The sequence below is a fragment of the Jaculus jaculus genome, chromosome 7 (genome assembly GCF_020740685.1).
Source record: "Jaculus jaculus isolate mJacJac1 chromosome 7, mJacJac1.mat.Y.cur, whole genome shotgun sequence".
Classification (NCBI taxonomy): domain Eukaryota; kingdom Metazoa; phylum Chordata; class Mammalia; order Rodentia; family Dipodidae; genus Jaculus; species Jaculus jaculus.
Window position 1 is genome coordinate 19,523,765 of NC_059108.1, and position 19,958 is coordinate 19,543,722.

The 19,958-nt window shown below is 37.6% G+C and overlaps 1 protein-coding gene across 5 annotated transcripts in view; it reads right to left on the reverse strand.

Moving 5' to 3' along the window:
• Trpc4 (transient receptor potential cation channel subfamily C member 4) overlaps window positions 1–19,958 on the reverse strand; it is a 200,386-nt gene that overhangs the window by 20,704 nt on the left and 159,724 nt on the right. For all 5 annotated transcript variants that reach the window (XM_045155285.1, XM_004660026.2, XM_004660024.2 and 2 more), the window contains 2 exons: window positions 14,813–14,952; window positions 4,832–5,145 (listed from right to left, as the gene is read on the reverse strand). In XM_045155285.1, the coding sequence (XP_045011220.1) occupies window positions 4,832–5,145; window positions 14,813–14,952 (454 nt within the window). The remainder of the gene's footprint in view (window positions 1–4,831; window positions 5,146–14,812; window positions 14,953–19,958) is intronic.

Sequence of the window (19,958 nt, forward strand, 5' to 3'; positions counted from 1 at the left end):
GTGATTCTCAAATCTATAGAGACTAGCTTTGCCCATAAATGCAAGAATCATTAGTGCATGGCATCTTGGCATGCCTTTAGGAGACTGTTGTGTGAGTGAGAGGAACTGTAGTTTCCCAGATAATGCCACAACCTAATTAAGTGACACTCGGTACAAAATCTGGGTTGAAGTCCCAACTGAAGACTAATCTTGTATGGACTGAGGACTTTTCCTAAAGGTAACATGTTATTTGTTTCCCTTTTGAATATTTTTTTTTTCCACCTGTTACTTTTTAAAGGAGCCTATTCCCTGGTTAAATATTTTCAACTAGAGGAACTGAAAAAGTGAAAAGGAAATGTGTTCCACAGCTGCAAAGTTTCCCCCGCTCCCGAGACTAAAATGATGAGCAAACATACATTAACACACGACCCGTCTTAATACTGTGTCTATGTTTAACAACCAGGAGAGCAGGAGTAAAATAAGTTAAGCATGGACTTAGCTGGCCAGATACCACCCTTAGGAATTCAGCTCCAATAAGCACAAAAGAGCTTGCTAAATGAGACCACGCCTGTCACAGTGAGCTCACACTTTCCCTTCACAAGAGATTGCTTCAGTGGGGGCTCTTAGCTTAAACTTGTGCATAGAGCAATTTCTGTGTTTGGTGTTTTTTTTTTTTTCAATGACAAACAAGTTCTTCCCCTGTTAACAAGAAAACTATCCGGAACCTGAAAGGAGCCAAGAGTTATATATCTTTTTGTTGGCAGAAAAAAGGAAGAAAAGAAAATACAGAGATAATAGCCTATTCTCAGTAGGCTCTCACAAAAGGTAGAGGAACAAGGATGACATCTCGGATAAGGCTCCTCTGATTGATATCGGATCTAAAAGAAAGAATCAACTTTGCAAATAGTGCCAAACAAGTAGAGTTCTAGGATTGAACAAAGAAAATGCCATACTAGGGGACTCATAGTTTGTTCATGTCAAGGCGTAGTGTTATTATGATACTGAAAAAAATGGAACTAGAACAGGAGACAATTCTGGGTGTGGTGGCGCACGCCTTTAATCCCAGCACTTGGGAGGCAGAGGTAGGAGGATCACTGTGAGTTCGAGGCCACCTTGAGATTATATAGTGAATTCCAGGTCAGCCTGGACTAGAGTAAAACCCTACCTCAAAAAAAAAAAAAAAAAAAGAAACAAAGAAAGAAAGATAAGGAGGCAAGTGGGAAACTGTTAACAGTCTGAGGACAAGCTAAGGAATGTGGCTGAATAATATGATAAGAAAGAGAAACCATTTGGTACTATGATCAGTGCAGCCTCTGATTCTGGTCTAGAAAGATCGTTTTGGAAATAGGGCAGATCCAAAAAAAGAAAAGACAAAACCATGGGCAGAGGAGAGGGTTTAGTCAGTAAACAGCCTTCTAGGCAAGGATGATGACCTGAGTTCAGATCCCCAGACCCACGTAAAAGCTGGGGTGGTGATGATTGCCAGGGATCCCAGCCTTGGGGATGTGAGACCGGAGGGTACTGGGGGCTTTCTGGCTAGTCTAGCTAAATCAATGAATGAAGAACAAATGAGGTGAGAAGAGATTTCTTTCTAGGGTATCTTGGATGAAGGGAAGACCTGAGTGGCAGCTACCGAATGTAATGCTCAAATTTGTAGCGAACATTTATACACTGAGACAAAGAGGTAGGTGTCAGGTCAGGACAAAATGGAGTCGCTGAGGACAGCAGGCGGGCAGCAGAAACATAAGGAAGTGGGTCATCCACATTTCTTAAGGAACTGCCCAGCCATTATCCCTTCCTTGTCTAACAATGCCCCAGGCCTAGGTTTCCTGCCCCTTATCTCCCACCTGGTCACTTCTGGTCTGTTCCTTCCCTTCCTCACCTTCCCCCAACTGAAAGAGCTCTATGTAGGGCACTATCTGTGATCTCAATGCTGACTGGTCCACTCTTGACAGCCAGTCCTGGATGCTCGTGTTTTCCCCCTGAATAAAATCTTCCATCTTTGCCTCCGAGTGGTCTCTGTGGTCTTAGTCACTCCTGAACCTTGCAGTAGGAACTTAATTAGACTTACTACTCTACTCAAAATAATAATGATAAAACAGGAGTGGTTACCATTTTTTAGAATATTGTATGGGTGCAAGCACTGGTAAGTACTTTATGTGAAGTATGTTTTATTTTTGTTTTAACTTCTGAAATGCAGAGTACGAAAATTGTTCAAAATTGATGTAAGATACAATATTATAAAAGGAAAATTGAAGGCCAAGAACACAGAAATAACACATAGATAAGAGGTGTGACAAGCAATCACCATTTTCCCTCTCACAATGATTGAGGTCTAAACAGGGTCATCTAGTGATTGAGTAATTTAAGCAAAACACATTCTGTTTAATAATATTAAGGAGCATTCATATGCATTTGTTTAGTTTTTAGTATCATTGCAGACAAATCAATTTTTATGTGCAGACATATTTGGATTGGACATATATTTGAATTAACCACCTGATCTTTCTGTAGTTGCATGATTTTGGCCTGTGATATTTGAGATATGCAATAATCTATTGTTTGTCAAGTTTATGAAAGAAACGATTGCTACTTACAGACTAAAATAAAATATGTTTCACACAATCCAATCTAGTTATCTTGGACTATAATTTATATTAGATATTTCACATCAGACAGACTTAATCTCCTTGAGCTTATGTATAATATGTGATCTTTGCTAAGAAATAAAAACTGTGGGTCTAGAGAGATGGCTTAGTGGTTAAATGCTTTGCCTGTGAAGCCTAAGGAGCCCGGTTTGAGGCTCGATTCCCCAGGACCCACATTAGCCAGATGCACAAGGGGGCGCATGCATCTGGAGTTCCTTTGCAGTGGCTGGAGGACCTGGCGCGCCCATTCTCTCCCTCTCTCTCTCTCTCTCTCTCTCTCTCTCTCTCTCTCTCTCTCTTTCTCTCTCTGTCCCTCTCAAATAAACTATTAAAAAAATTGGGAGCAAAGGAATGTCTGGGTGTTTTAGGGAATCATAACAGACTTGGAAAGTGCTAGACATTGCTTTGTTACAGAAGAACCAGATAGATCAGAAGGATTGGGTCATTGGACCAGATTGTTTCCTTAAATTAAAGAGAACCAAGAGAGGTGATGGTTTTAGGTACTATGTGAAGGTTCTGTCTGAAAGATAAAGGTTAGGGCAGGGAGAAGCATATGGTAACACCCCCCCATGTGGTAATCTTGGCAAGTAGGCTGCCTCCTACACACTACACAGTAGCAAAGGTGAAGACTGGCACGTGCGAAAGAAGTGCAGATGGCCATCTGACCACCAGACAACATTCAGCAAGTGGCAGAGGCATAATTCCTATTTGGAAAGAGAGACATGACTGCTATGGAATCATTGTAAATTTCTGGTCCTCATCACCTTAAACAAGTTACCATAGCAAAACCCACAAATGGGATGGAGGATATAGTAAGTCCAGCCATCAAAACTGAGATGCCACCAGGCATGGTAGCACATGCTTTTAATCCCAGCACTGGGAAGGCCAAGGAGGTAGGAGGATCGCTGTGAGTTCAAGGCCAGCATGAGACTACATAGTGAATTCCAAGTCACCCTGGGCTGTAGCAAGGCTCTCCATCAAAACACAACAAACAAATAAACAACAACAACAAAAACTGAGATGACCCTGTTTCTCATGATCAAAGATGTTGGTGAAGGAAGTGTCATTATCTCCCTCCTGCTCATAAAAAGAACAGACCAAGCAAACAGTTTGGGCAGAAGAGCTCCTCCTTGAGATGGAAGGATAGAGATTGGGAACCAAGGGTAAAATGACTAGGGAAATCAGATAATTTTGTGCTTTCCTATGACTCTGGTTGGTATCAAATCCAAAAGCCTTCAGTAGCTAAGGGTGGGATTAAAAATTTATGTGCATACAAACAGATGTTGGTTAATTAAAGTGGAGTTTTAAATATCAGAATCAAAGCAAAGCAGATGTGGGATTAAATCAATAAGAACATTTTAGCTGTAAGTGATTTAGGTTATGTGAAATTACAAATTTCCTCCCAGCTGAAATATTACTGCCTTTACTAATGATATATTCAACATATGAGGACACATGCTAAGTAAAGTCTTGCTTTTGGAGTCATTACAAACTGAGCATGCATCTAAATATAACTGCTCTGTACAGAAATGTCAGCCAGCTTCTTAATCTGCTAATTGGCCTGCTAAAGATCAGCTTGTTTGTATGTTTAGGAAGGAAATGACCTAGAAGTCCAGGCTACAGAGTGTCAGCCACGGTGCTTAGGAGCCTGTGCTACTGGCAAACCTGTTTATGAGAGTTCAAAGCGGTTGACAGTGGAGGTGGGTAATTAGTTATCCGACACAAGATTGCATGGAATTTTATATACATGCTAATAATGGGCGGGCTTGGGTTTCTAGCATCATAAAAGGAAAAAAAGACATGTGAAAGTACTGTAATAAAACACATTGAAATACTTGTTTTTTTATAAAAAATAATAATATTGATTTTATATATGATCTTTTAGTGTTCTTGTAAACTGAATAGTACAAGTGTCCTATATTCTTCCACTTCTCAAAATAGGATATACAGCTTTCCTTTTTATGAGGTCATTCAAAAGAAAATATTACTTACATAGAAATTAAAATACATGTACTTGATATTAGTTTTAATGTCAGGAGGATCTATTTCTATTCACTGCTATGTTAATTCTGCTTTCTGAATTTTGCATAGCATTAACACTCCATTTCTTTTGCAACTATCTGTTATTGGATCTTGCAGATTTGTAATGCAGTATGCTTTGAATTCTGTCCAATACTAACAATAGAAATATGTGTCCAACTTACGTGGAAAATGCATTATTTTGTTTTTCACAGCGTATGCCCTTGCAGCTTAACCCCTTCGTTTCCTCATAATAGAAGTACAGCTGATTTAGACCATTTGCAAATGCTAGCAACACAAGGCAGTATATGAACAGAAACTTCAAAATGTCTAGAAGCATTCTTCCGAGGGATATCTGTAGAGGCCCCAGGTGAGAATTTGCTGTAAACAGTGAGATCAATCGCAGGGAACTGAAGATGTTTGCAATGGCAAATAAAGCCTCAGCCACCAGAGTAGGATGCCACATGTCCCAGGATTCTCGTGGATTTAGAGCACTGTACTGGAGAAAACAAAAACAGGCAAAGTAAAGCATACACTTGTAACTATGACATGTCCAGACCTATGGTGCTTTTTGAGGTCCAACCAGCTCAGTGGATGATTGTCTCAAAGCTGATGTCCTCAGAGATCCAAAGATGGCGTCTGCCATAGTAATCTACACAAGAGAAGGCCTTATGGGCCACCGCTGCATTTGTAGTTGCTGAAAATACATTGGTTACATCTACTTTGGAACTTCCAAATGAGCTGTAGTAAAAGGAACATGTCATATAGAAATAAAAATATGTGACATAATATTTAGAAAAGTATCAATACTAAGATACCAAAAAAGCACTTATTACAAAGAAAAATGATCTAGTTTTGAATAAAATAATCGATGATGCTCCTTGTATCTGACACACTTTCAGACTTGAAAAGACACTGATCACATAAGAGGGGAGCAAGCTTCTTCTGTTACCGTGGAAGCATGGTATTCAATAGGAGAATGAACATCAGCTATGGTGTCCAGAGTATCTTACATGTAAACTGAATCACTTGGAAATCTTATTAGTGGTAACTGAATTGTTATTTTATTTATTTCTTAATGTACAGAAAAAAGTGATTTTTTTCAATTCCTTATAAAAATATGAAATCTGAGAAAAATACTTCTAATTTAAACTTGGACCATTAATTATTTCAAAAGTAAGACAATTAAACTGTTAGGTTTGAATTACATTGACTTTGAACCATATAAAGACCACAATGAAGTGCATCATTTGTATTATGAAGATAAATCTGGATCTTCTTTAAATGTGACTCAAATATACTCCTTGAAATATTCTAGTACAAATGTAATTAAATCTGCATTAGAACTGGACAGTAAATTAAATTAGTTAAAAATTAATAACTTCATTAAATCTAAGGGAAAGAGAGACTCCCACTATATTAATTCCATCATAATATTGTCATTCCTTTATGGAGTATTGGGAGAGAAGACAAGAACTTTCTAGGTTAACCCCTTACTACTACACACTATTTTTAGATCTCTTTAGGGAGAAAAAAAAAAATCCCTAGCTCCTGATCTTATTCAATTCTTACACTCTTGCTTGAGTGACATTATAAAACAAACAAGGTTGAACTTGAAGAAAATTATTATTTTTTAAATCCAGATAAATGTTCTTAAACATTTTTAGCCATAAAATAGCTAGTGATAAAAGATGTAGGAAAAAAGTCAAGATGTTTATGTTATCGATCATAGTGAGACTTTGGAGGTACTAAACAATCCACTTAGTCTTTCCACGTAATTCCACTAATATGATGCCATTAGCTCCTTCAAAGACCAGTTCCCGTTCTCCAGTCCTTTAGTTCCCTCTTGAAGGGCTCATCAGAGAACAACTGTCCCTGTGGTGATGGTTAATTCTCTTTTAACCTTTTTGTTTTTGAGCAAAGCAAAAGCAAAGGAGATTCTCTGAGTGAAAGAGAACGCTCTCGGCAGCCTGGAGGGGACCCAGAAGTGAGATTCTCCATCTTTTTCACAGCTTAAGACTGCATCTCAAAAATGTGCACAATTTGAAAGTGGAAGCACTATTCAGGATACAATTATCCTCTTTTAATTCCTACATTTAACATGGCACATGATATACAGTGCATATTTAAACATTTCCTACCATCAAGTATTCCTAAAGCAGGTCATCAAGTACATACCAGCAGTTAAGATTAATACAAAGTACTGTAGGAGAAAGGGAGAAGAGAAGAACTCTGTCTGGACTTAAAAGGACAGAAACGGGTCATTTTGATGTCAGATCTTTCAGAGTCTTTCTAATCTAGAGGAGAGAATATGTCTGACTATAGGCTTCACGCCAGTTCAAGGTAATGAGATGTGGAATCCATCATCTTATTGTAATGGAATTTATTTCTACTATGGGCCTGCGGTACATAGAGCCTTCAGAGAGCTATCCCACTTGTGATTCACAGAAACCTAAGGGGAGGCCTTCTCAATCATGAGATTCTGCCCCAGCATAATAATCCATTTGGGGTTCAGAGTCTAGTGGGAATTGTTTGGAAACAATACTACTGAATATGTTCATGTTATGCACAGTCAAGGCTTTCTGAGCAAAATATTGCTGGTATCTGGGTTAAACGATGTTTGAATGGCAAACAACCCTTAAAAGTTAAAGACAGAGACTCCTGAGAGACTGCAAGCGTCTCCCCTGGAGTCATCTGCTTACATTCTCAGGATAATAAACCTAGGAACCTTGCCTCTCTAGAGAGCATTTATTTACTTAAGGAAGTTAAAGTCTTCCTCTCTTCTTCTCCAGGGAATGATGGGCAGCTGGCTCTGCTGAATCATATAAATTCTGAGATTCACAATTCTGATGTTCCTTCCTGTGGTAGAAAGCCCAGTGTGCACAGGGCACATCTGACTCTCATCATATCCCCCATTGGGGAATTGTAACATGGGGAGCTGATGCTAAGACTGCAGTATAAATCAATAATTTTGTCTGTTTTGTGATCTAGAATCCTTGTTTCCTGTCAGGGATAAATAGAGACATAAACATTGAACAATTAGCTCCTGCTTTCACTCTTTTAAGCTTATTTTTTTTTAAAAAATCTTTTCTCCCACCATTTATATTACACATTTTTTAAAGCTTCTAATTATAGCCAGGCACTGGTGGTGCACACTTGAAATCCCAGCACTCAGAATGCAGAAGCAGAAGCACTGTGAGTGGAGGCCAGCATGAGCTACATGGAGAGTTCAAAGTCAGTCTGGCCTGTATGGTGAGTCTGTCTCAAAAACCAACTGATAAGTAAAATAAATCATTGTTTTCCATTTTTAATTTTTTTAATGGTTGTTGTTGTTTGGTTTTCTGAGGCTCAAGCTGACCTGGAATTCACTATGTAGTCTCAGGGTGGTCTCGAACTCATGGTGCTCCACCTACCTCTGCCGCCCGAGTGCTGGGATTAAGGGCGTGCACCACCACGCCTGGCTTTTAAATTATTGTTTCATGAAGTAATAAAAATAGCTGCAGAGGAACTGGCCAGATGAGCAAGTGTGCTGTTTCCAAGGCGAGCTTGACAAACCTGTGCCCGGGTCATGGAGATGGACACTGAGGATACACGGAATTCACCACAGCTGATCTGATCTGATCTGAGCTCAATGCTGAAGTAGAATTAAAACATACTCACCAAGGGAACTTTGCAGAAGAGGGGAGGAATGATTGTAAGAGCCACAGGGTGAGAGGGGATAGCCAAAAGACACAGCCCTCCCCACAATAATGACAGACTGCTGCTCTCTCTCACATAATCAACAACTCCATGGAGAATGCCAGCAATCCCACCAAGGAGGGAGCTCAGTGGACTAGGAGCAGGGAGAAAAGAAATGATGGTACCAACATATGATTTGTCCGTGCAAAATTTCTACTTAATACTACTTAATAATAATAATAAAAAAACCCTGCAGACCGTGCTTTAAAAAATTTTAGGATATAAAGTATTTTTGCCATAATATGTATTCTCCATGCATATTGCTATTAGTTGTTAGAATGTTAATTTGGAAGTTTAATTTACTTTTGTTTCATCACAAAATGATGTATAAAATATATAGCTATTTTTCATTTTTGCATCATTACATCTGTGCTGGGTTATCTCAGAAACCTTGCTTGTCCCTGTATCTCATCACCCTTATATGTTACATTTGAGTTCCCAGCTTCTCATTCCTTCAACACTCCCCAGATATTTTCCATGATTTCAATTTTCAGTGATGATTCTCGATACCACATCCCAGCCCATACTTCTTACTTTATAGTCCTACTTTATATTCTACGATCTGGTTGATTTTTCCTCCTTGGGTGTCTCATAAATATCTCAAATTTAGACTGGAAAGCAAAATTCATCATTATTTGATATGCAAAAATCTTATTCAATTTGTGCCTATTGATTTCAGGAAGTAACAACTTGCCCAGTTCAAAATCTACTGGTCATCCTCAACTCTGCTCTTCCACAAACCCAGTATTCCCCCCAATATGATTTGTGTTCTTATTTCTCATTAATAGCCTCACTGTCTTTTCTCAGGTGTCAGGATGGTAGCTTCCTAACAATTTTCTACCTCCTTTGAACCTCATCTCCTCATTTATTTATTCCAAAATGGTCTTAGAAAGAAGAAAATGAGAACATGACATGCAATAATATTATCCACGACTATATTGTCCTGGAAATGACATTTTTAATTTCGTATTTCTCACAGATAACCAATGTCCTCTTAAAATTAATCTGCCACTTGAACCCATGTAGGTACCTAATATTCTGGTTTAAACTTTTAGTACTAGTGATTCCCCATAGTTTTACATAGTTTGGCACATTCTTATGAAAATACCTTTCCATGAATGTTGGACCCTTTGCTTAGGAAGATTTTAAATTCTAATCTTTTTGACTTTTAACCTGATAGTAATTCATTCACCCTATGGTGAGTGCTTACTATGATCTGTAGTGATACAGGAAGAAAATGTCCTCCTATTGATCTAGACTATTGTGAAGAATACAGACTTAATCAAGTCCTGCTCACCTTTCTTTTGAGAAGAGGCAGATAGATGGGTTTTAGGATGCTGATGACCACCAGACCTGGTATCCCAATGTTGTAGAATAATCCTTGAGAGAAAGAGTCAGAGGTATTCTAAACACATCCAGCTATTCTAAGAATACTGAGCTCATTTTTGCTCCTTCATTCAACTATTTTCTTTTTATTAGATCCCTAACATGATATTATATCCCAAAGCCTTTCTTTGTGCTGAGCTTCTTTCTAAAAGAAGTGCTCTTTTGTTAGATATATAAGACAGCCTATGGGTGTTTGTATTGCTAGTAGCCTTATCCTGAGCAGAATTTGTCTAGGGTTTTGGCATGCTGAACTTCTGTGAGCATGCTACATTCATTTCAGAAGCTCCCAAACCACTCTAGAAGAATCAGACATATCCAAAGACATGATATCTACAGAAAATGAATCATCTGTAAAAATGAGGGTTTGGGAACAGTGAGAATAGATAGTGAGGAAGTTGGCTCCAAATCATGAAGACCTTGGCAGGAGTGTCGAAAGAAGAAGATGGATTGAATCATAACATTGGATAATAAGTTAGCTCAATATAGGAAAGTATGTTAGCTCATCTTCATATCCTCTATGAGCTCATGCATACTTATGAAAACCAGTCAATCAATATGAAGAAAACTTCAACAGAGAGAATATGAAAATACTTGTTGCTAGAGTTGGGTCTGGGATGTCCCCTAAAGATCCTTTTGTTAAAGCCTTAGCTTCTGGCTTGCTCTTAATGGGAGATGGCAAAACTTTTGGGGGGGGGAGTGAAAAGGGAGTTTACAGGGAGGATTCCCATCACTGGGCACAATGTTCTTGAGTGGGATAGTGGGGCCCTGGTTTCTGCTTTCCTTTCCCAGTTACAGGGTGAATAGTTCCCTGTACCACATTCTCTTTGACATGATGCGTTCTCAGAGAACCAGCTGATCACAGACTGAACCTCCCCACCCACTACAATTGTAAGTCAAAATTGTCCTTTTCTCTTTGCCAGTTGATTATCTCAGATATTTGATATTATAACAACACCTATCTAGCACATTTGTCATATGAGAATCAATAGAAAGTACACATTAATTTTAGTGAGTAGTTTTCAAAATGAAAGATTTTTTTTTCTTTGTGCAAGTGTGCAAATTAAGTAGTGGAAGACAATCAGAAGGCATAGGACATTCTCCTCTAGTAGATAATTCTAAGATTAAACAGCTAGGTTTCAACTCTCTATAGCTCTCTGCCATAGAACTAAATCATATCTTAGAAGATAACATATTTGGAGGAGTAGGCTATGGCTACATCACAAAGCAGACAGAATTAACGATATTTAGCCAGCCTTTTATCTGACAAGAGGAAGAATCAATGGAATAAGCAGCTGAAACTTTAGAAGACTGATGATGTAAAAACTTTATCATGACTGTTATAAACAATGTTTTTATTTATAATAATTTTTTGAGGTAGCTAGATCCCAGGCTCACCTGGAATTCACTATGTAGTCTCAGGGTGGCCTTGAATTCATGGTAATCCTCCTACGTCTGCCTCCTGAGTGCTGGGTTTAAAGGTGTTCTCCACCACACCCAGCTTTATTTATAATAATTTTTAGTTGCTGAAAAATATTTAAATTACACAGCAAAAAGGGATAGAGATTTCATTATCCCTGTCAAACAACTGAAGTAAATATGAAGGACAAGTTCTCCATTTGGAAATATAAAACATATAAAAATATATATAGGAATCAACCAGACCAAATGAGGCTAAAGTAATATCTAACATGTTCCTAGGCATCAACAAGCTCCTGACGAAATAGTCCCTCACATATAGCAGAAAGAAAAAGGTTATTGACAAATGTTACTCCCAAGTATTAGAAGAAAAAATTTTAAAATGTCCACAGTACATGAGCTGTAAAATGCAAAGGCATCAAACTAGTACAGGAAGCACAGTAAAATCTTGCCTTCAAGGAGGAGAAAACTAAAGCCATGTAAAGTCCGTTCTCTGCCTTTGCACATTATAATATGATTTCACTGTGCATACAAGCCTAAGGCAATTATTGTAAGCTTATATTAGATCCTCTTATGTGATATTAAATGCTTGTTGATTTCATCTGCACAAACATTCCATGGGTTTTTATTATTACGGTTTGTTGTTCTGATGATTCAGAAAAGGAATCTGATATATAACTTCAGGAGTTGGCTTCAAATAGCACTAATGGGAAATGCTATAAACATCTACTCACATGAAGTGAGGATCTGCAGTCCAATCTCAGCCATGGTTTGGGTGTGGGAAGGGGGGTGGAGGGCTGATCCCTCAATGTCCCTCAAAGGATTCAAGCTTGAGCTCTAGTTTACAGTGGTATTAAGTGTTTATGGGAGATGGGGTCTACTGAGAGATGTTCAGTAAGAGGGACTGTGTGTAACCTATCTGTTTCTCTCTCTTCAGTTGCCAGTCATAATGGTTTTGCCTTGCCATCAACTTCCAACAAGGTATTGTCTCCCTACAGGCCCAAAGCAACAGAATTAATTAATCATGAACTGAAACTTTCAAAACTTGGAGACAAATAAACCTTTAATTGAGTTAACCTTAAGTATTTGTTATAGTGACAGAGAGCTGACTAATACAGGCTTTTTTGTGTTCATTTTGGAAATATTCTCCTTGCCCATAACTAGATGGACTGCAAAAGGATTGATGCTGTTTAATAAGTAGTGTTTTACCCCAAATTTATGTGTTAATGACTGCTGTCCCTGGTGTGATGGTATTTTGAAATGGTAACTTTGTGATGTAATTAAATATCAACAAGGTTATGAATGAGATTAGGCTCCCATATGGGATTAATATACTCACAAGAAGGACAGAAAGCTTATGTACTTACTTTTTCTCTTGAGATTTTTCCTCCCCATCCAACTCAACAAACACATTGTAAAGGATACTATCTGCAAGCCAGGAAGAACCTACTAATTCTAGCAACTTTTCCTCAAACTTCCAGCCTCCAGAATTCTGTTATATATGATATATATGACCATTTTAAATTTAAAAATATGTCTATGACACACAGGGTTTACAGGTTTATAGCCTATCATATTTTATGAAGATCTAGAATAGAGGTCCTGGAAAGCTCTAAACATAAAGAAATGATAAATAAATGGAAGTGATAATTAACTTCATTTGATAGCTATATATTATATACATCCAGTGGCATATCAAACTGAACCCTATAAATGTATGCTAATATAATGTTAGGTAAAAATAAAATAAAAAGAAAATAGCCAAAACAAAATGTGATGTTTATTTTAAATACTTCAACATCCCTTGAATATGTTAGAAATACAAATTCAGGTCATCTGTTCTGGAGAAGTAGCTTAGAAATTAAGGTACTTTCTGCACAGACTAATGACCTGAGTTAGATTCCCCCAGTGCCTACATAAATCCAGATGCACAAGGTGGCACATGCATTTGGAATTTGTTTACAGCGGCTAGAGACACCGTACACACATTCTGTCTGTCTTCTCTCCACCTCTCTGAAATATATATTTTTTTAAATTCAGAAATATATATATTTTTAAATTCAGCTGGTATCATAATATTTCTAGTTTAAAATTTGGGTATAGAAAAGAGAAACCAACTTTTATCAAGCACTTGTGGTGATTATTATGCACCTGGAAGTTTGAGAAGAACAGCTATCATCTTTCCCTAGAACTTTTGTGATAGCATTGGACCACAAAAGTGCCCTCCACATTAGACTGTAGTGTAAGGGAGTCCAGAGTGACATTATAAATATATCTAAGGATAATTGCAGAGGAGAGAGAGAGAGTTCATACAACTGTGCACTATTCAAAACATGCCAACAGTCTACTGCTTCAATGCACAATCTCTTTTTCATAAATAACTACCTTATTTGGTACTAGTAACTCTTCAAGGTCATTCAGTTTAATATATTGGTAAAATAATAAATGATTTTTGAATTCTTGGAATAGTTTGCATTCCATAAAATTAACAGGATATTTTTTTTCCTCAGTATGTTGGTGAGCATCAGTCATATTTTAATTGAACAAATGCTGGAAACCATTGCCTTCCCAAGTCTGGGAAGTTGTGTTTCTAGCTACCTGAATATTGCATAAGGAGAATTAGATCACTATTTTTAGAACGAGACTAAATGGATAAGATCTCACATAATAAAATTTTCTCATTCATATCATCAAGTTACATGCATTATTCATGCAGCACTCAATCAGATACTTTTGTTTTTTAAATCAATTCAATAGTCATTTTGAAACAAATTATATTTTTAAAAAAGGAGAAAAGGAGGAGGCAAAATAAAAGGCAGAAAATAAGGCAAGATAATGCTTTTGAAACAAGTATCCCAAAGTACAAAAATAATCCCAATTGTCATTTTAGAACAAAAATGTTTTATGTAAATTATGTAGTTGTGGAAAGATGGATGTTGTATAAAATCCGGGGGAGTTGTGGGTGGAAGCAATTCAGACACCATCATGTTGAAGAGGATAAGGAAAAAGAAATGGTATTCTACTCTAATTATATGAAACTGTGTTATTTTAAATTAAATAAAAATTTCAAAGCTCTGAAAGAATAATATTTTGATCTGCCTATGAGATTTAATCTATTAGTTATAACTGATAAAAACAGGTTTTGGTTGACAAAATTTAAACAGTGCTTGAAGTAGAATATCATCAGAAGTAGAAAAATAGAACTAGAGAAGCTATTGTAATTTTGAGGCACCATTTTGCCCTAAAGGCAAGACAATTGGGTGATAACTTCTCACTGCTTGTTCAAACTTAATTTGTAATTATAGAGTATGCATTTTATTTGTATTTTAGGTCTATAAATAAAATCATGTGATTGCAAATACCACATACAAAGGTCTAACTAACTATAAATAAAAACTACAGCGTACCAGCCGTAGTGGCGCACGCCTTTAATCCCAGCACTCAGGAGGCAGAGGGAGGAGGATCGCTGTGAGTTTGAGGCCAGCCTGAGACTCCACAGTGAATTCCAGGTCAGCCTGGACTAGCGTAAGACCCTACACTGAAAAAACACAAAAAAACCCCACAAAACTACAGCAACTCAAGATATAATCGGACTTTATGATTTATTGACAATATAAATGAGTTACCTTGACAAAGGCAACAATCTTCAAGGAGATTGTTGCTAAATATAAGGAGTTCATCACGAAATCCATTAGATTCCACCAGTCATGGATGTAGTCCTGAAGTCCTCCATCCCACATCTGTTTAATTTCTCCCCATATAAAACCTACAATTATAGAAAAGTTCACTGTAAGTGTGATTTTCAAACTACTGAAAAAGAGATATGCAATTACAGATACCAATGTTGTGAGAGATCATGTATACATAGTTGATATAATTTCTCTTTATATAGCTAATATTGGGTGCCAGGCATCTTTTAAGACACCAAACTAACTCTAGAAAGCATTGTTAGGTCAATTTCACTGCATGTCATACATACTTTAAAAGCCCATTATTATAATTAAATTAATTAAAATAATTTAACTATCCATTTTCCTTGTGCAAAGTGTCATAGCATTCTCTTATAAACAAATATTTTAGACCTCGTTTTCTCCTAAGGTAAAATGACTGAAACAGTCATAAAATAGTATATCTAGCAAGCACTACCTATTTCATCTAGGTAATCTTGTTGAGTTTATTTAAGCAATTAGTGGTTTCAGAGATCTGCTATCATTCTTGAAGAAAGGGCAGTTATAACACTCATGAGGATTTATTAAAATTTTATACCTAGCAATTGCTTCAAAGCTATGAGAAGAGAAAATGTAAGTTCCCTTGCTTTTTATTGTCACCTTTAACAGAAAATATTAAATATAATGTAAAATATAAAATTCTATGGAATACTTATATAATATCAATGTAGGTCATTATTTTATTTCCATAATCTTATTAAAATATATAGTATTATTTTAGAGCCAAATAATGAGAGACAGCAAACTATCAAGAATCAGTAAATATCAAAAGATTAAATATGATTATCATAACAGCATTAAAACAAGTAAACAAAGATCCTCCTCTAAGGTAGCAGTAGTCTGAAATGTAACATGTAAAATACCAAGTTTTGTGACTGCTGAGCATGGTATAAGTTAGGAAGAATATTAATGACCCTATATCAAATCCAAAAATAATTGAAATTAAAAAAATAAAAATTGAACATCTTCATAAGGTATATATATAAAATCAAGGGGTCTTAATCTCAATACACACACTACAACATAAAAACAGAAAAAACTAAGCAAAGAACCACTCTACAGGGTAAGAAACACTGGCACCAAAGAAGCGGGAAAGAAGAGTTGGAGCAAGTCTTAAACTCCTGAAACTGCAAGTTGAGCTGGACTGAAAGGCAGCTCCCTGGAGGCACATGTCCTTGTGGAGGTCCTGTGCCCGGGTCTTCTTTCTGCCTGGCTCCTCCCCACTCTCAGGAGACAGCCAGCCTGGAGAACAGTGCCAGCTTCTGTGTGGAGACCCACAGCCCCACCCAGGAGGCTTCTCTCTCTTAAGGAGGAAAACACGGATGCCCACGGAGAGGCAAGAAACAGTCCTGGGCCCCAGGTCTACCAGAGCACCTCTTGAGGTTTCACATAATTGGAGGAGGAACAAGGAACTGTCTTGTTTATGACCTGCAAATGTCTGACTACTATGGAAAGAAGAGTGAGGAGCACTGAGAAATCTCCATCCAAGAGCTGAGGCAGGGGACTCTCAATGAGGACAACAGTCTTTCCTCCCTGGCCCACCATCTTCAGCCTAACAGACACCAGGTAACCAGGAGAAGCTGACACAGGAGCTCACACAGAGCTCCTTTCCACATGGGTGCACAGGCAAGTTCAAAAGTTGGGGGTGAAATCGGAACACTTAGAATACCCCTCGCATCAAAGACAGAAGCCTGTGGAGCCCTGGAACGGAAGCCGAGGCAAAGCTTAGCTCAGCTCCTGACTGCATCACTTCTCTCCCACAGCAAAGTGCCTGAGTCCAGGGGCTTTGCATTTCCAGCAGGCGTGCTCCTCACTCCTATCACTAGCCCTCTGTTCTCTTGGGGTTAGTAGTGCAGCGCACACAAACCACACAATGATCAGCGTCATATTTCACGGCCCAAACCAGAAGATTAAAGATATTGAAGACAACCAAGAAAATAAAACCACAATTTGCATTAATTAAAAAATAAAATAAAAAGTGCACACAAGACAGACACCAAACTTTTGTCCAGAAACTATACAAGACAGGAGGTCATAAAATGCATCTTCACACTGCCGGAAATATTTAAAAATAAAGAAAACCCGGATGTTAAACTTAGCAGAAATACCTATAACAAATGAAGACGAACTCATGTTTTACAGGCAATTAAACATGAGACTGTTTATAACAATCAGACTAATGCCATAATACATACAGAAGGATTTTTTTAGGTAGAAATTATATGATACAAGAAAGAAACTTAGATTGATTTTTTTAAAAAGGAAGTTTTACCTTTAGAAGTTATCAGAATGCAAACAATACACAAGAGTTTTAATTATTTTGAGTTCTTCACACAATTATTCGATGACTTGGAGCCACACTAGCAATGGATGTCTTATCACGTATCTATGAGAGCAGACGTATGGAACTGGCATAGGTGATGCGAGGGGAGTTAGAAGCATGCCATCATGAGATTCTGGAAGGGCACCTAAGCAATGCTTTTGGAGTTGGACTTGATAAATGAAAGGCTTATAAACACTGGGAAAGTCTCTTAAACTGTTTTTTTTTTTAAAATATATGAATAAAAAACCAGGAAAATCAATGAAAACAAAATCTAGTTCTTTGAAATATTCAATAAAATGGATAAAACTCTAGCCAGGACTTTCAAGACGAAAGAGAAAAGATATACATGACTAACAGCGGACAGTAAAGAAGTGTCAGTGCAGACCTTAGAGTCAAAACAAGGAAAACATGTGACTAGAATAAAGAGTTTTATCGGGCTGGAGAGATGGCTTAGTGGTTAAGTGCTTGCCTGTGAAGCCTAAGGACCCCGGTTCGAGGCTCGGTTCCCCAGGTCCCACGTTAGCCAGATGCACAAGAGTGCGCACACGTCTGGAGTTCGTTTGCAGAGGCTGGAAGCCCTGGCGCGCCCATTCTCTCTCTCTCCCTCTATCTGTCTTTCTCTCTGTGTCTGTCACTCTCAAATAAATAAATAAAAAATGAACAAAAAAAATTAAAAAAAAAAGAGTTTTATCAATGGCTGCAAGTTCCGTAAGTTTGATTGTTGGCTGCATCTTCCATAAATTAAGGGGAATGGATATTTTTAGAGACATAAATTTATATGCTTATTCAAGAATAACTTGAATGGTCTTATATCTATTAAGGAATATTAATTTTTGGTAAAATTTCAAAACAGAAAAACTCAAGTCTTCTTGACTTCATGGTAAATTCTTTCAAAGATTTTTATAAGAATTAATGCTAATTACACTCTTAAAATGCAACAGGGAAAACTACTTAAGATATAATTATACATTAATAAAAATTTTAGATAAAAATATATTTAAAAAAACTACTAAAAGTTTTTATGAATATGAAACTTCTTTCAAATTAGCAATTAAACATTGTGATATTTAGGATGATATATAGTGATACTTGAGCCATAATTTATATGCAAAACAAAACATAAAATGATAATAAATGACAGACAAATATTATTTTGACAAGCAATGCAAGGTTGCTTCACATTTAAGAAACAATGTAACTCATCTCCTGAACAGATCATTGAAAAGTATGATAATATCAACAGATATAAAAAAGCTTGGGACAATATTTAGTATGTACTGAAGATTGACACATTCAACAAAGTCTGAATATGAGAGACATGTTTCAGTCAAATAAAGGACATTTTAATTTGGCTTTTTTTGTTTGTTTGTTTGTTTTTCAAGGTGGGGCCTCACTCTACCTCAGGCTGACCTGGAATTCACTCTGATTCTCAGGGTGGCCTCAAACTCAGTGATCCTCCTACCTTTGCCTCATGAGTACTGGGATTAAAGGCGTGTGCCACCACGCCCGGCTTAATTTGGCTTTTTGAGGTTGGGTTTTGATCTAGCCCAGGCTGACCTGGTACTCACTCTGTAGTCTCAGGGTGGCTTTGAACTCATGGTGATCTTCCTACCTCTGCCTCCCATGTGCCACCATGCCTGGTCAGTAAAGGACTTTTTTTTTTTTTTTTAATTTATTTATTTATTTATTTATTTATTTATTTGAGAGCGACAGACACAGAGAGAAAGACAGATAGAGGGAGAGAGAGAGAATGGGCACGCCAGGGCTTCCAGCCTCTGCAAACGAACTCCAGACGCGTGCACCCCTTTGTGCATCTGGCTAACGTGGGACCTGGGGAACCGAGCCTCGAACCGGGGTCCTTAGGCTTCACAGGCAAGCGCTTAACCGCTAAGCCATCTCTCCAGCCCAGTAAAGGACATTTTTAAACACCCTCAGCTATCATCACATTACTTATTCTGTAAGTGACCCAAAAATAAGTAACTTGGGCTTTTCAATTGTGAATGGACATGGCTCTGCTTTGATGCCACTACTTCGAACAATCGACACAGGACAGAGATAACATTGAGGGCCAACGTTTGCTGACCTTGAGCTGGTCCTTGTATGTCAGAGTTCATATGTGATCTCTGTACACCTTCCCCTAAATGCACATTAGTATAACTTAATTTGAATGAATACAGTAATATTTATGAGATTGACATTGGTGAAATGATAAAGGAACAGGTAGAAATAAGAGAAAAGCTAAATAGCATTGTAATACATTGATTAAATATATTTATTACTACATGTTTATTTTACATTTTCTGCATATTTGAAGATGCTCAGAACAAAACTTTGGAAGAACAGTTGACATACTGCTTCTTCACTAGTGAGAGCTATCACTAGCTATATAAATTCTCCACAAAACGTGTGTTTACTTCTTAGACAGAGCAGCCACAGCTGATGTGGGGATTACAGCCTCAAGAGACAGTGTCACTTCCTGCAGTGCGACCAGCGAGACATCCAAATCTCTTAAAAGCACTATGCTCGGACCATTTTATTTTCTCAAATTTTTGTGTCTACTGTGCATTTGTGTTCCTGTGTGTGTGAGGACACCAGTGTGTGGCCAGAGGGACACTCTTGGTGTTCTCAGGAACACAGTCTACCACTTTTGGAGACAGAGTCTCTCACTGGGTGGAGCTCAGCAACTGGCCTAGACTTGCTAGCCAGCAAGCTCCTCCCTTG